The sequence below is a fragment of the Sorex araneus genome, chromosome 6, assembly GCF_027595985.1.
Source record: "Sorex araneus isolate mSorAra2 chromosome 6, mSorAra2.pri, whole genome shotgun sequence".
NCBI classification, from domain to species: Eukaryota; Metazoa; Chordata; class Mammalia; order Eulipotyphla; family Soricidae; genus Sorex; species Sorex araneus.
Window position 1 is genome coordinate 8,549,772 of NC_073307.1, and position 16,523 is coordinate 8,566,294.

The window sequence follows — 16,523 nt, forward strand, 5'->3', positions numbered from 1 at the left end:
CGCAGTCAGGCGAGACGGAGAGAGGAGCGGTGAGTCTGTGCTACGGTTGAGGGAGGTTAGAGAGTGATTTCCCTTCACATTGCGTTGCCATGCCACCAGGCTCCGCGCCAGGCTGTCTTCACTTGGGGCGCCCCAGAGGGGGGCGTGTGAGAACCCCCCCTGCCCCAAGGGACCCAGCCCCGGCAACCGACCTCCACTACCCAACCGCTGCCATGCTCCGAGCCACTTTCTGGACCATGACACAGTGTAAGACACTTCCTACCCAGTTTCCATATTTCCATACTTGCCACACCATATTCGATGGAGTTCACAGTCGGCAACAAATCATAGAGCATAATATATATATATATATATATATATATATATACACATACACAGAAGGATTAACTTTACTTAGCATGATATTCCCCAGATCTAACCACATAGCAGCAAATTGCATTATTTCATCTTTTCTTATATATATTTGGAAAAGTATATATATATATATATACATATATATACATATACATACACACACACACACACACACACATATATATATATATATATATATATATATATATATATATATATGTGCCTCTTGGAGAGCCTGGCAAGCTACAGAGAGTATCCCGCCCTCACGGCAGAGCCTGGCAAGCTCCCCGTGGTGAATTTGATATGCCAAAAACAGTAATAATAACAGGTCTCATTCCCCTGACCCTGAAAGAAGCCTCCAATCATTGGGAAAGACGAGTAAGGAGAGGCTGCTAAAATCTCAGGGCTGGGACCAATGGAGATGTTACTGGTGCCCACTCGAGTTAATCGATGAACAATGGGATGACAGTGATACAGTCATACACATACACACCTCTCTCGGAGAGCCCGGCAAGCTACCGGTGGTGTGTTTGATATGCCGAAAACATTAACGATAGGTCTCATTTCCCTGACCCTGAAAGAGCCTCTAGTCGTTGGGAAAGAGTAAGGAGAGGCTGCTAAAATCCCAGGGCTGGGAAGAATAGAGACGTTACTGGCGCCCGCTCGAGTAAATCAAGGACTGTTGGGATGACAGCGATGCAGTGGTCGAGTTGCTTGACCACATGCATGACACCTCTGTGACCCCCATGCCATGGGGATGGGCGCCGTCTCCCCTCCCTGTGCCGTTGCTCCAGCGTGGGTGGGGGGACGCATGCGTGGGCTCCAGCCTCTCACGGAGCTTCTTCGTTCCAGTGTGACCTCCCCGGGGACTGAAGGGTCCGAGACGCCCAAGGCCCCGGCAGAGCCCGGCTCTCCCCACAAGACCCCCGAGGAGATCACCAGCCCCGACATCGCACGGGAGAGGCTGGACCTCCAGGCGCCGGCCTCCGGGGAGCAGGTGGACGCACCCATCGTGCAGGAGCCCGAGGAGCCCCCCGAGCCCAAGGGAGACAGTTCCCCGAGGAAGACCAGCCTCGTCATCATGGAGTCCCCTGACGAGCAGCCCCGGCCCTGCGAGAGGCCGGACGGAGACGTGGCATTCGAGAAGGTAAGAGCGTCCTCCCGGCCCTGGCCCAAGACGAGGGACAGACCTTCTCCAGGGCCCCGTTTCCCTGACAGCTCGTCCCCGTGCCGCTGTGGCAGGGCCGACGGTTCCTCATCCCTTACCTTGGCGACCAGCAGTCCCTATCAGAGCAGTGAATCTGGGGGGGGTGATGCAGAAGACTCATTCCAGACCAGAGAGACCCTCACTGTAGCATTGGAATCCTCCTCTTGCCTTTCCTGCTTTTTAAGCCAAGAAAATTAATATGCGCCCCAGAGCAATAGCACAGCAGGTAGGGTATTTGCTTTGCACGCAGCCGACCTGGGTTCAATCCCCGGCATCCCACATGGTCCCCTGAGCACCGCCAGGAGTAATTCCTGAGTGCAGAGCCAGGAGTAACCCCTGTGCATCGCTGGGTGTGACCCGAAAAGCAAAAGAAAATAGAAAAAGAAAATTAATAGGCATGTCATAATATACCTGATACTGCTTTTCAAGTTCAGTACATCTGATAAATTTGGACGGCCAGAGCAGTGGTGCCACTGCTAAGGTACTTGCCTTGCGCACGGCCATGCAAGGTCTGCTCTGTGGTTCCCCGAGCACTGCCAGGAGTGATCCCTGAGCACAGAGCCAGGAGTAATCCCTGCACGCCCTTAGTCTGGCCTCCCAAACTAAAACCAACCCATCAAACGAAATTGCTGAAGGGTTAGCTTAATAGGAGACCTTGTTGTTTATTTTAAGGGTGGCTTACCCAAAATAATAATAATAATAATAATAATAAGACACTTAAAACTCGTTTCTGGATCTAACGGTGGAATTTCCCCATAGTGTGGCTTGCAGGGGTGGAGGCGGGGGTCGGAGAGCTGTGAGAGGGTAGGGGCTTCTGGTCTTGACTCGGGTTATGGGATTGGGGAGCATCAGCGATGTGACCTACAGCCTAGCGGCTGGACATGAAGAGGATGTCAAGGCAACAGAACCTAACTGCTCGGCATGAGGAGAAAACCTTTGTCCTTGATCGTATGAGAAGGTGGATGTTAGCTGACCTGTTGGAGTAGTTGCACAGTATGTGCAAATGTGCATAGCATTGTAGCACTGTCGTCTTGTTGTTCATCACTTTGCTCGAGCGGGCACCAGTAACATCTCCATTGTGAGACTTGTTGTTACTGTTTTTGGCATATCAGATACGCCATGGGTAGCTTCCCAGGCTCTGCCATGCGGGCGGGATACTCTCAGTAGCTTGCAGGGCTCTCCGAGAAGGACAGAGGAATTGAACCCGGGTTGGTCGCATGCAAGGCAAACGCCCTACCCACTGTGCTATTGCTCCAGCCCCAAGTATGTATAACTTCATATAAAATCTGTGTCCACTAGCACCCCGCTCCCTGCTGTCCGCCTTCATTTTATACGATGAGATGTGAGATGAGTCAATTATTTCCCCACCAAAGTGGAGACAAACTACTCTGTGTCTCTGAGAGATTTTCAGCACCTGTTGGAAAATTCCGTCTCTCGGATATTTAAGTGGGGCGATAAAGATTTGTTATTCATGACATGCATTGCTTTGGGCGAAATAGCATATGGCAGGAATGTAAAATATGAATGAAAATGTTCGCAGGAGAAACACTTGAGAGTAGCATGAGATTGTCACAATGCCTTTCATTTGCCCTTGAGTTCTGACATAGTAAAGAGGGAGGACACTGCCTTCAGGACTTCCTTTCGCCCATTTTTTTTTTTTTCTCAAAACCATCATCTCAATGGTTTTCATTCCTCAGCTTTTAGCTCGGGCCTTCACTTATCCTTCTCATCTCCTGGCTCAGAATGAACCTCAGTGGGTAGAGGAGGGCACAGATCTGGCTTCCTAGACAGTTCTAAAGAATGAAGGACGAGAGAGAGAGAAGAGAGAGAGAGAGAGAGAGAGAGAGAGAGAGAGAGAGAGAGAGAGAGAGAGGAAGAGAGTACTGTGAATAAGACTCTATAAGACTCTAGTGTTACTTGTGGCTCACCCGAGTATAAACTCCCGGATGTTCTCCTAAAGAATGAAGGATGAGAGAGAGAGAGAGAGAGAGAGAGAGAGAGAGAGAGAGAGAGAGAGAGAGAGAGAGAGAGAGAGAGAAGAGAAGAGAGAAGAGAGTACTGTGAGTAAGACTCTAGTCTTCCTGTGGCTCACCCAAGTATAAACTCCCAGATGTTGCGTTTGGTCCCCGAGCACCATCAGAAGTGACCCCTGAGCATACCCGGATGTGACCCAACTACCCCCTACCTCCCCAAAGTGAGAGTCTTTGAATTTGACTTAATTTAATATAAATTCTATATATCATCTTTTCCTTTCCAAAATTAAAAAACTTTATATAGGTCAAAAACTTTATATAGGTCAAAGTGTTTTTGAGGGCTCAGTCTACAACTCAGCAATAAAGGATGAGTTCCCTAAAAAAGATTAAAAAAAAAAAACCTTTAGGGATAAAAAGAAAGATACTATAGGCATATTTTTCAGCTTAATCCCTGGTTCTGATTAGTTCCCATAGGGTGACGTCTGCTCCTAAGTTGATCTGAGTTGTGGAGACACTGGTCCCCACCCCGGCCGAGGGGACCAAGGGGCCGTGCTCATTTTGCCAGGTCTTTTTAAGTCATGACCTCTTGCTGTGAAAGGATTTCTAGTTTGCCTCAGCATGGAATTTCTCTTCCCTGAAACTCTTAACTCCAATGACTCATCATCAGAAATACTTCATGGGGGGCGGCTGAGGTGGTCCACGGGGAGGTTGCTTCTCTCGGAGAAGGCCGAGCCAGGATCCGTCTCTGGCCCCACCCAAGATCCCCTGAGCCCCAACGAGAGTGATCCCTGAGCACTGCTGAGGGTGGCCCTCGGACACACACGGTATTTAATAGACACATTTTGAACGTCTAAGTTCCTGGGGTGGCTAAGGGCCTGGAGGCTATATCCGGCTGCAGTGTTCCTGCTTACATACATATAGCATCTCTCGGACCCTAAGGCGTTCCGTATACTTCCTGGGGGCCTTCTGCTGATTTTCCTTGAATATCCCAGTCTCTTAGGCTTCCTTTTTGACCCTGACCTTCTCATGATCCTAACTTGAAGATCCAATTTTCGTCACTTTTCGTGCTAACCATTTTTCTAGGCAGCAACTTCTTCAATGTATTTAGCGTATAATTTGGTTTTAAATTTGCATATTTTCCTTGAGTTGAAAGACTATAAAAATATACTGAGTATTTTAAGCTCTCCTGAGAAAATTTAGGGGTTTTTATCCCCCCCTTTAATTGCATTCCATTTAGAAGTCATTCCATATATGGCGATTGGGCCATATGCTCTCATCTAAAATTGCAGCAAGCATACATGTCGGATTAGCTCTGAAACTCTACTTTCTCACAAACGAACCTAAAACGATTCCTCTCCTGCCTTCCCTAACCCCAGGGAGATGCACGTTGGCTAGATTATAGCTTCGGGAATTGTTAGTTTCCTGTACAGAGTTCTCCTATAAGAAACTGACATTTCCCTATCTTTGGGTTAACCACCACTTCCCAAGCCAATACCAATGGCTCTCAAGGATTTTTGTGCAGCTTAGCTCTGAATATACAAGCAATTATTTATGAGGGGCTCAAGAAGTCATGCGTGCAGGGGCCAGAGAGATTGTACAGGCGTTAGGGAACTTGCCTTGCACAAAACCGACTCTGGTTCAATCCCTGGCACTGCATATGGTCCCATGAACCCCATCCTAAAATGATCTCTGAGCACAGAGCCAGGAGTAAGCCTTAAGCACCTCTGGTTGTGGTCTCCCCTTCAAAAATAAAAACAAGAGAGAAGAAGAAGAAACTATTTTTTCCTAAAAGGTTTTCTCAGGCTGGTGCTCCCACACCGCTCGGAATCCTATCCTGGTATTATCTCCTCCATGAATTTCGAGAGGTGCTGGCTTCCTGCCCACCCCCCGCCCAGAGACCTCTTCTGAAATAAAACCTCTCAAGAAGGGGGCAAGCTAGGGCAGAAGCCTAGATGGTAGCGGAGATGCTCCCGGAACCCAACGGTGCTTCCCCGATTCCCGCCAGGAGCTCCTCCGGGAGTTAGGGGAGCTGGAGGTGAGCTCGGATGAGGAGGCGATGGTCACCACCAGGGTGGTCCGCCGGCGCGTGATCATCCAGGTACCGGCTGGCGACAGTCCCATCCCGCACCCCCTGGGCGAGCAATGCATCCCGAGTGGAGTGCCGAGTCCCCCGAGTGGCCGCCGTGCATGGTCGCCGGCGGGGCAGAATCCCGCCCCCTGCTCCGCGCCCTTCACAGGAGATGCAGCCCGTGTCCCTCCCGACCGCCGGCGCCCCTTCTCGCTTCCCCCCTCACGCCTGTTGACTTGAGCTGGTTTCCGGTGTGCCCTAACTCTGCTCGGCGTCTCCCCGGCATGCTCTCACCCACCTCTGGTTCCCTTGGACTTGCGACGGACTCCGGGCCGGGATTCCTGACGGCTGCTGGAATGTTCTCTCTAACCTTGCTCACCTGCCCTGGTGGTGGGGGGCGGGGGCGGGGAGTGGGTGTGCTCGGAGACCTGCCAGAGACCCAGTGGGCTCGCCTTCTCTCCCCCCCCTGCCCAGGGCGACGACATGCCGGACATCCCCCCGGAGTCCGTGACGGAGGAGGAGTACACGGATGAGCAGGGCCACCGGGTGGTGAAGAAGGTAGGGCGGACACGCGCGTGCTCGGGGCTGGCCTCGCGTCCCGGCCTCCCCTCCCCTCGGCCCCCACGCGGCTCCCGGCATCCAAGGCTCCGCGTGTCTTGCAGGTCACCAGGAAGATCATTAAGCGGTTTGTCTCTCCCGACGGCACCGAGATGGAGGAGATCACCATGCAGGGGACGCCCCAGGAGCCGGTGCACATCGAGGACGGGGACGGATACTCCAAGGTCATCAAGCGGGTGGTATTGAAGAGTGACACCCAGCAGTCAGAGGTGAGGGCCCCCGACGGCTGCCACCTGGGGTCTTCCCTTCATCGCCTCCTCGGTGGCTCGTTGGAGTCTTTCCATCACCGTCACCGGTGGCCATCGTCCTCATTGTCTTTTCAGTTTTGTTCCTGTGTCTTTCAGAGTTGAGCACGCCACAAACCCGAGAGTTAGGGGGTTCGGAAAGCCCCGAGTTCCCCTCGGTGGGCAGGCCCTGCAGTGGGAAGAAATCTAGGAATCTGAAAGAAACCTTTGTCCTCCCCCGAACCACTCAGCTCAGCTCCAGAAAAGTCCCTGACACGGGGGATATTATTTCCTTCCGGTTTACTTTTTTCTTCCAGGAACAAATGTTCGGTCTCTGTCTTAGGTGATGGGGTAAATTTCTCACTCGCGTGCAAAGATCCTCCCTTATTTTGTTCTGAGACACCCAAGAACCTAGAAATCTTTCACTTTTTCAGTTTTCCCGTATCTGCAGAGGCTCCTCATGTCGGGGGTTAATTTTATCTCGATCTCGTCCAAACATACAGCTGAGAGCTGGGGCAGCACAGTTCACGCACAGACTGTGTCGAGCTGCTCCTCACGCATCCGTTTCTGCATTTTTCATGTCCATGACTGATGTGAGTGGTCAGCTTTTCGAGAGTGACTCTAGACAGAAGGATTCCGGGGTGGGGCCAGAGCGATAGCATGATGGATAGGGCGTTGGCCTTGCACGTGGCCAGTTTGGATCCCTGGCATCCCATATGGTCCCCCGAGCACTGTCAGGAGTAATTCCTGAGTGCAGAGCCAGGAGCAGCCTCTGAGCATCGCCGGGTGTGACCCCAAATGCAAAAACAAAAACAAAAAAAATTTTTTAGGGATATCACTCACTGTGGTATCTAGAGCTTATGTTTGATTTGATTTCCTTTTTGTTCCCCCAACTGCTTTTTCCCCCAAGGTATTCTTGTCAGGAGATGACCGTGTAAGGTTGTGTTTGTTTTTTTTTTCCCTCTTCCCAAAGCATAGAAGAAAGTCGACATCTTTGCTTTTTGTCAGTCAGAAATTGTATGTCGTGTGTCCTTCACTCATCAGGTAACTCTGTGTGAGCCCAGCCTTTTGTCGAGCGACTCCCACTTTCAGGCCGAGCCCGTGGAAGGCCGCAGAGTCAGCAAGGTGGTGAAAACCACGCTGGTCCATGGAGAGAGGATGGAGAAGCATCTGGGGGATGCTAGCTTAGCCACTGACCTTCCTTCCGCCAAAGATGACTTTGAAGAGGTATAGCTGGCGAAAGGCCCCTCTGGTTTGTGGGTGTGTCTGTGTGCGTATGTCTTGTGTTTCATGTCGGAGAAACATTATTTTCCATCATGTCATTCCCATATGCGTTCCCACGGAGGGGTGTGGGACCCACGAAGAGATTTCCTGTTCGTAGAATGTATGCAAGACAGTGATACTTTCTCTGGCTAGGGTGCTCGTGTTTTACAAAGCTTTCAGGACCACCCGAAGAGCTTTGCAAGAAAACAAAATTTCCGGGGGGTGGTACATGGGCTCAAACCCAGGGCCTTGTACTGTGAGATGCATTTTACGGCTCAGCCACTTCCACAGCCCGAGGAGCTTCTGGAAATGCAGACGAGGGGCTGCAGACATAGTTCAGGGACTTGAGGCCTTGCATGCAGCCACCCCCGGCTTGATCCCTGGCACAGAGCTGGGAGTGTCCTAAACTGACCCCCAAATAATGTGTATTTTCCAAATAAACATCCAGATGAGCAGGAATCACTGATTCTTCTAAATCAGATTCAGTACCTATAGGGTTAAAAAGTAAGTCCGTTATTAATGGAAATCAATTATTTGATTAATTATAATTATTTGATTATTAATGACACTGTTAATCATTGGCTTATAGCATCAAGTAATATGATAGAAATAGACAGACTTCAAGTTATTTTTGTTAATATCCTCATGTGTTGCTAGTAATAGACACGAGAGAAAATTCAGATGTATTTCTTTAGTCGTGCATGGCAAAAGTTTCTGCTCTCACTGGTTAGGAAATGTATCCACAAGTGACAAGTCCATAAGTCCTTATGTTTCCAAAATTCAAGAATCTTAAAAACCAGAACAGGGTTTGTAAGTCCGTGGCAAGCTGATTCTGGGTGAAAACAGAATCCAAACTGACCAGAAGCTCTAAGCTGGGAAGATTTTTACCATAGCTCAGACTCCTCTTTTTGTTGTGGATATTAGCAGGTGCCCATAGGAGATTCCGAAGATTCCGATTGTCAGCTAAAGTATCGGAATAATAGCATAGATGTCTTATATTAAAAAAAAATCCCTCCCCCCAAATCCCAAAGGGGTGAAAATTCTGAATTCTGAAATACAGCTGGCCCTAGGGTTTTTGACTAAGTCACAGTGCACACGTGCAAACATGCACAGACACTCACTTTTGCTATCAAAGCATTTGCCTTTACATGTGACACATGGGCCTTCTGTACGTACAAACGTATTTCTGTGTTTTCTGCAGTGCGCAATGCACACCTTACTCAAATAATTTTAGTCCTTTGTATTTTGACAGTGAGTGACTTTGGACGATCAGACGCTGAATAACCCAGATGGCATGTCTTGGGCTTTATTTGCCCTTTTGTTTTGCCCTGGTTTGCGATATTTCTGAGCAGCGGAGAGGGTGAGGAAGGAGAGAAAACCTTCCCACCAGCCAGTGTGGATGGCCGTTAGCGGCATTTGAAAAAAAAATATCACAGCTGCGCCTGTGAAACACCAGAGGAGACGCACAACAGGGATTGCCTTGGTCCTCCCTTCATGTCTGTCTCCTGTGCACTAAGCCCAGTGGCGGGTCACGGTCAAGTCCGTCTGATGGGTCTTGTCTTGTCTCCCTGTTTCCTCGCCCAGGCTCTGAGTTACACAGGCAGCCAGCTGAAAGTGCACTTCCCCAGCTTAGTAGAGAAGGAAGTCCTGAGAGAGGACGGATCAGTCATTAAAAGGTTCGGGTTGGCATGGCGTGCTGGCTTGCAGACTAACAGCTGGGCAGAGGCTTCCGGTTGTAAGGGAGGAATACTAGCATCCCTGCCCGTGTCCCCCGACTCCAGACTTCTGTCCCCGGGGCATGCCTGCGTCTCCCCGAGGCTTGAAGAGGTCGAGCGGCCGGGCCCCGGGGCACGCCATCCCTCGGCACACCTTCTGGAACCCGTGTCCCTGTATGGCTCCATTCCACGAGCCCGAGCTGAGGCCGCCTGAGCCTTGGGGCCTTCGAGCCATCTCAGGAGGTTGTTCTTGGGGAGGGTCCCGCCTGCCACCCACAAGCCGTTTGCGGCTGCTGCATGTGAGTGAGTGGTCACAGGGTACCCGGCTTCCATCCCAGAAACCCGTCTGGCTCTTCCGGGGAATGGGGATGTAGGGACAGGGCAGCACCCAGCTAGGCCGGCCTGGGGACGCCCATGGGGTCGGCCCCGGCCTGCCTTGGGCCTCTGAGGTGCAGGCTCCTGGCTCCTGGCTCCAGTCTCCTCTCTCTCTCCTCTCCCAGCCTCCAGCACGCGCAGGTGAATAGAATGTTCTCGGGCCTGGCCGAGGAAGGCAGACACGGCGGAAGCTCTGGTTGCCGTGGTGCTTACCCTCCGTTGCAGAGGCGCGGAGACGGTCTCCGTAGTACTCGGGAGCTATTTTGAGCCGCAGAACCTGATCATTAGGGGAGTGAATGAGCGGTTCTATCCCGGTCCCGCCCCCCAGACGCGGGGGAAAAGCAGAAGCAGTGGGAGCAGCCAGAGTGTAATTGCTCCAGAATTCGAATGCTTCTGCCCGCATGGGGGACTAAGCCCCCTTCGTGCGCCCAGTCCCGTCACTGAGATGTCAGCCCAGCCCCGCTTGCCTTCGCCGTGTCTCGGAACCCGAATGGGTGCAGGGACTGGCCGAGCCGTGGCTCTCAGCGACAGGCGGCCTCTCCCGCTGAAGAAGTTCAGTCCCCCCCCTCCCAACCACCACCCCATGAGCATATCGCTGTCACTGTTGTCACTGTCGTCCTGTTGTTCATCGATTTGCGCGAGCGGGCACCAGTAACGTCTCCACTGTGAGACTTGTTGTTACTGTTTTTGGCATATCGAATACGCCACGGGGAGCTTGCCGGGCTCTGTCGTGCGGGTGAGATACTCTCGGTAGCTTGCCGGGCTCTCCGAGAGGGGTGGAGGAATTGAACCTGGGTCAGCTGCGTGCAAGGCAAATGCCCTACCCGCTGGGCTATCGCTCCCACGTGAGCATATAAGTAAATAAAGTATTCTTATCTGTAAGTCTCTGCGTCTGGACTTGCTTGTCCCAAACCAGGCTGTCCTGACCCCAGAGCCACCAGGGCTTCTGGCTCTTGGCAGAAGAAACCCTGCATTTGCCTCCTTGAAGAGATATGGAACACGGGGCTAGAGTGATAGCACAGCGGGTAGGGCATTTGCCTTACACGCGGCCCACCCGGGTTCGATTCCCAGCATCCCATATGGTCCCCTGAGCATGGCCAGGGGTAATTCCTGAGTGCAGAGCCAGGAGTGACCTCTGAGCATTGCTGGGTGTGACCCCCTAAAAAGCAAAAGCAAAAAAAAAGATACGGAACACTTGGCCAAACATCCTCTCACTTGCTCCCCGGAGAGCTGGAGTGATAGCACAGTGGTAGGGCGTTCGCCTTTCATGCAGCCAACCCATGTTCGATTCCTCCGCCCCTCTCAGAGAGCCCGGCAAGCTACCGAGAGTGTCGTGCCCACACAGCAGAGCCTGGCCAGCTACCCATGGTATTGGATATGCCAAAAACAGTAACAATAAGTCTCACGATGAGAGACGTTACTGGTGCCCGCTCGAACAAATCGATGAGCCACAGGATGACAGTGACAGTGACAGTGCTCCCCGGAAACCCGGAAACATTTGATCTCCCTTTCCAAAGGCGCACGTTTAAGTTCAGTGGCGTCAAAGGGGTCAATAACGGAGGAGTGAGGAGGGAAATGGAGCGTCCTAAAATCCCGCTGACGGTGTTTGGGCTGGAGAGCAGGGCGGCTCGTAAATGCTCCGAGGTGTGAGGAAGTGGGGACAGGGCCGCCCCCGAGCAGAGCCCAGCCTCAGGGCTCTCGCGCCCCCTCAGGTCCAGCCGGTGCAGCCAGGATGAGCTTCTGACGCCTCTGGGTGTGTGTTTGGGGGGGGGTAGGGAGGGGCTGGACGTTGCATCTCGGCGTGGTGGTGCCTGTAGCTCCTGGATCTTTGACCTCGCTGCGGACTGACTGGGCTTTGGGTTTCGGTGGTTCATTTTTTTGTTTCCTGGAACGTGACTTGCGTGTGCTGAGATTCCATTTCCATAGAGCTAGAGGAAAAGCGCCTGGCAGGGAGAACCTGTCCCCCACCCCTTGGCCGGCTGCAGAAGGGGGTTTGCCATGGAGTGGAGCTGGGCGGGGTCACACGGGCCGTAGGACTGTGGCACGGGCTACGGGTGGGGCTGCAAATCAAAGCCGTGACACCTTTTCCCTCCAGGCTTGCCTGTCCGAGACGGGCAGCGGGGCTGTGGGGGAAGGTGGGCTCCCAGCATGCCTGTAGCCCCTCAGAGACTCGAGATAGAAAGTATATAGAGTACAGGAGTGCCAAGAAGGGAGGAAGAAGTTACTTTTCTTTTTCTTTTTTGGGTCCCACCCAGCGATGCACAGGGGTTACTCCTGACTCATGCACTCAGGAATTGCTCCTGGCGCTGCTCAGGGGACCCTATGGGATGCTGGAAATCGAACCCTGGTTGGCCTCATGCGAGGCAGACGCCCTCCCCGCTGTGCTATTGCTCCAGCCCCGGAAGAGTTAGTTTGGGGGGCGGGGCTGAAGGGGACAGCTACTCGGCAGTGCTCCAGGGGTTCCTTCTGGCTCTGTATTTAGGAATCCCTCCCTGCCGTGCTTGGGGGACCCTATGGCATGCCAGGGATCGAACCCACATCAGCTGTGTCCAAGGCAAGCGAGCTGCTGCCAACCCATCTCTCCGGCCCCCGGGATGGGGTTACTCTTGCTCCCCTTTGCCCTCGTCCTCTCTCTGCCCCACCCTCTCCGGATGGGGCTTCCTGGCTGCTTCCCAAGGATGAGCAGGGATTCTCTTCCTGTGTGTCCTGGAAGATTTCTTACAACGTCTCCTGGAAGTTGGTGTCAGGAATGACCACTCAGGGCTGGCAGCAAAGGGACTTTAATGAATCCCGTGGAACACTCTTTTCCGTAAGCCTTGAGCAAAGGACTTAGGGCCGAGAGAGTCTAGCAGGTAGGAGGGCGCCTGCCTCGTAGGACACCCCGAATTCATCCCCGGCACCACATATGGTCCCCCGAGCCCCACCAGGGCACAGAGCCAGAAGTAGTAAGCCCTGAGCGATGCTGGGTGTGACCTCCCCCAAAGCTCTCCCCGCCCCCCCCAAATACACAACAAAGAACGAGGGATGGAACCTCCACTTGAAGAAGAACCTGCTATTCCAAACCAGGGCCCTTCATTTGGCTTCTTCCTTCTCAGCATCCGAGTATCTTCCACTTGGCCTCGAAGGAAACAGGAGGCATGCTTTCGGAGATCCCAAACATCCCTTCCATTGGCAAACACACTCCTTGTTCCACAAGGCACTTTCAAACACCTTGCTGTTCACTCCGGTGGCGGGGCTCGGCGGAGGGAAGAGGGTCTGGGGGTCTCACTTGTTTCCAGACAGGCGAAGGGCTGGAGAGACAGGACACGGGTTAAGGCACTTGGCTTGCACAAATGCTCACCAGGGTTTGATCCCCAGCGTCCTAGAGGGTCCCCTCGAACCCGGCCAGGAGTGGTCCCTGAGAACAGATCCAGGAGTAAGCCCGGAGCATGACCAGGTGTGGCCCCCAAACACCCCCAGAGTAAAAAAAATCCAAATTCCGGTGAAGAAGCTGGTTTATCTGCTGACGCCTCGGGGGCAGTGAGTGCTCGGGCCCCCCCAGGGCGCGACCCCCCCCCGCCCCGGCAGCCTTGCAGGGGCCCCTAAGCCTCGACTCTGCTCTCCCGCAGGACCACCATGAGTAAGGCCAGCACCCAGAAGAGGGCCGTGGTGAAGGACCAGCACGGCCAGCGCGTTTTCCTGGAGCACCTGGAGGATGTCCCCGAAGCCCTGGCCCAGGACGACCTCCAGCGCGACCTCCAGCGACTCCTCCGGCACTTCGGTCCCGAGGACCCGGAGCCCGGGGCCCACTGAGGGGGCTGCCCCGCTCTCCCCCCACCCGGAAACCACGTTCACTCGATATGCAACTGCCCCTTCCTTCCTCCCAGGAGCCCCCGCCAGGCCGGCCCTCACCCACCGGGTACCCACCAGCGCCCCGCGAGCCAACACCCCGCACTGGGTTTCAGTCCTCCCGCCCCTCCCCCCTCTGCTCCCGCCCGGTCCTTTTTAACTGTAAGCTAATTTGTGACCAAAGAGAGCATCCTTCACGCCGGGTGCCCGTCGTCCCCACGATTCTGTCGTCTGTGCTGACCTGGGAACCTCTGCAGCCCCTCCCCGGCTCCCCTGCCTGGTTGTTCTCGGCTTCTGATCCGCGCCGGCCTCGTCCTCCCAGAAAGCCAGTGACGGGAAGAAGAGTCCTCGCGGGGCCTCTCGGAGGAACGACCCCCGCAGGGCGCTCCGTGGACCGTTGTATATAAGGAAAACGCTCAGACGAACTCCCCCCCTCCCCAAACACACACACACACACCCTCTTCCCGGTTGGAGTCTGAACCACTGCCAACCCTCCTGGCGCGGGGCCTTCCCCCTTCCCCCCCGGGCCGGCCGGCCTCTGGAGATGGCCCCGGGACGGTTCTCGAACGTTCTTGCTAACACAATCGCACGCGAATCCGGGTCTGCTGCAGGGGCAGCGCTTCAGACCTACCAAGTCCTTGGAACTTGGAGAGCAGCCGGTGCTCCTGGCTCCTGCCGGCCTGGCCCCCGCCCCCTCCCGCTGGTGCTGGCCCGTCGGACTCCTCGCTCCCCCACAGACCGTCTGTGGACAGCGGAAGGGAGAGGGGGCCCCGGGGAGGGAGGAAGGAGGCAGCGAGACGCTCAGTGGCCGCCGGCTGCCTCCCGGGGCGTCGGGGCACCGTCGTCAGGGCTGGCCGGCGGGCCTCGTTGGCAGGGTATTTTACGAAGCTATAACTACTGTAGTTCCCCACTTCTCATTGCTGCTTTAGCAAACCACGCTGTCTTATTGGTGGTACGTTCCTCTGGCCACTGCACTGTAGATACTTCATCGAGAACAAGGTGGACCCTCCCCGCCCCCTCCCGCCTCACGAGGTTCCTTCCCCCCGACGGGGTGGGATTTTTCTTCTTTCATTTCGGTTCTCCTTCTGGTTGACATCTTCCTGAGTCCCTGCATGGAGCATTGAAAAACCGCCGTCAGACCCTCTTTGGAGCCTACGAACAGCGTTCCTTTCTTCCTCTTTCTTTTTTTTTTCCTTTTCCCTCTTTTAAACCCCGAAGCAAGCACTTTTTCACTTTTTCGACGAGGTCTGTGTTTTTAGCTGACAGGCCAGGTTGAGAAAAATCCTCTCACAGTTGGGTTTGGGTTAAAATTTTTTGAGTTTTATTTATTTGAAACCCATGCCCCCCTTTGGAAACCGTGCATTTGTACACCGCCCCTCCCCCCACCCCGCCCCCCGGCAGACTCCCCCCCAAACAGGGGCTTGCCTTCACCCGAGGGATGTCCACGTCCCCTCGCCTCCCTCAAGTGTCAAAGCTGTGTAGCATTTTAACATATATATATATTCACAAATATATTCATATAAACAGTATACGTTTTGAATCAGTTATTTGTTATAGAAAAGTATATTCAACAAAGATGAAATTAAAAAGAAACACACGCGCACACAACACACACACACACACGCACGCACGCACATGCACACGTACACACACACACACAGTAAAAAAAACCAGAGCAGCACCGGCAGCAAATTCTCTCTCCCCACCAGAAGTGGAACTGAGCAAGGCCAGTTCCACCTGGGCCTCCCGGCCGTGCAGACATGAGCTCGCTCCCCTCGGGGACCGCCAAGGCAGCAGACAGTGCTCCGTCACGCGGAGGAATGTTGCTGAGAGGGACGCAGGTCCTGGGCTGGCTGTGTCCCACCAGCCGAGTCTCGGGGCCCGGGAATTGAGCGTTCCCCAGCAGCCGAACAGGAGAGTGGCTGATGGAGAAACTTGGAGACGCATCACGGCCTCCCCGTCCCCCCCTCCCCAGGGCTCAAGAGAAGCCTCTCCGTTGTGTTACTTGCAGTGCACATGACGTCTGTGTAACCGCCCTAAGGGTTATTCACCTCTTTTTTCTTTTTTTTTTTTTGGAGTTTTGTTTTATCTTCTCGATTTCGATTTTTCGATTTTTTTTTTTTTTGCTGTGTAATCAGAACAACTTGAATCCTGTGAGAAGAAGTGAATTTTCAGTTGATGAATCAGCATCTTGTTCCCATGGTGATGACACTAATTGAATATATCTATGAGGGCATGTATTAGTTAATGGAAAAAAAAATACAACACTAACAATACATAGCTGCAATGTGTACAATGGCTGATTTAATTCAATAAAATGTACAAGTGTTCAATGTGGCAACCTCGACGTGTCTGTCTTCATCCTTAATCGAATTTAGGAGAGTGAAGGTAATGACAGGCAAGAAGACCGTGCTGGGGGGTGGGGGGGAGGTTAGACACTTTGCTTTTTGTTCTTTGCAGTTACTGGGTAGGCTGGAGGTCTTTGCATTTGCCCTTAGAAGAAAAATAAGGGTAGGGCTGGGGATAATTTCATTATTGTCATGCGAAGGTGGAAAAGTTTTACTTAAAAAATTATCTTGCAAAAAATAAGAAAATTATCTTGCAGGTGGCCAGCACGTGAGAATTAGGGGAGAGGTAAATTTGGGTTAGATGTGCTGCAAGAAAGGAAAGCAGAGACTCTTGCCCCTGCCCTGGGTGGCCCCCGGCGGGCCCTCGGGAAGGCGGCTGTGCTCAGGGCCCAGTCTCCGCCCTTGGACCAGCACTGGGATCCCGTGGCTCTGAGTCTGAGCAGGTGATACAGAGGAGACACTCGGGTAAGGAGAGACATGGCGGGAACACGCACAGCTGAGGTGGGGCCTGGCTGGAGCGTCTTCCTGGGGTTTGAAAATGTCTCTTGAA

General features: G+C 53.3%; 1 protein-coding gene across 47 annotated transcripts in view; it reads left to right on the plus strand.

Moving 5' to 3' along the window:
* ANK2 (ankyrin 2) overlaps positions 1-15,962 on the plus strand; it is a 580,173-nt gene extending 564,211 nt beyond the window's left edge. For 24 of the 47 annotated variants that reach the window (XM_055143281.1, XM_055143285.1, XM_055143280.1 and 21 more), the window contains 6 exons: positions 1,207-1,501; positions 5,540-5,632; positions 6,077-6,160; positions 6,265-6,429; positions 7,489-7,671; positions 13,406-15,962. In XM_055143281.1, the coding sequence (XP_054999256.1) occupies positions 1,207-1,501; positions 5,540-5,632; positions 6,077-6,160; positions 6,265-6,429; positions 7,489-7,671; positions 13,406-13,420 (835 nt within the window). In that variant the 3' untranslated portion in view covers positions 13,421-15,962. Of the gene's footprint in view, positions 1-1,206; positions 1,502-5,539; positions 5,633-6,076; positions 6,161-6,264; positions 6,430-7,488; positions 7,672-9,291; positions 9,384-13,405 lie in introns of all 47 variants that reach the window. The other 23 variants (XM_055143320.1, XM_055143306.1, XM_055143314.1 and 20 more) reach the window with 3 other exon arrangements.
* The last annotated feature ends 561 nt before the right edge of the window (positions 15,963-16,523 follow it).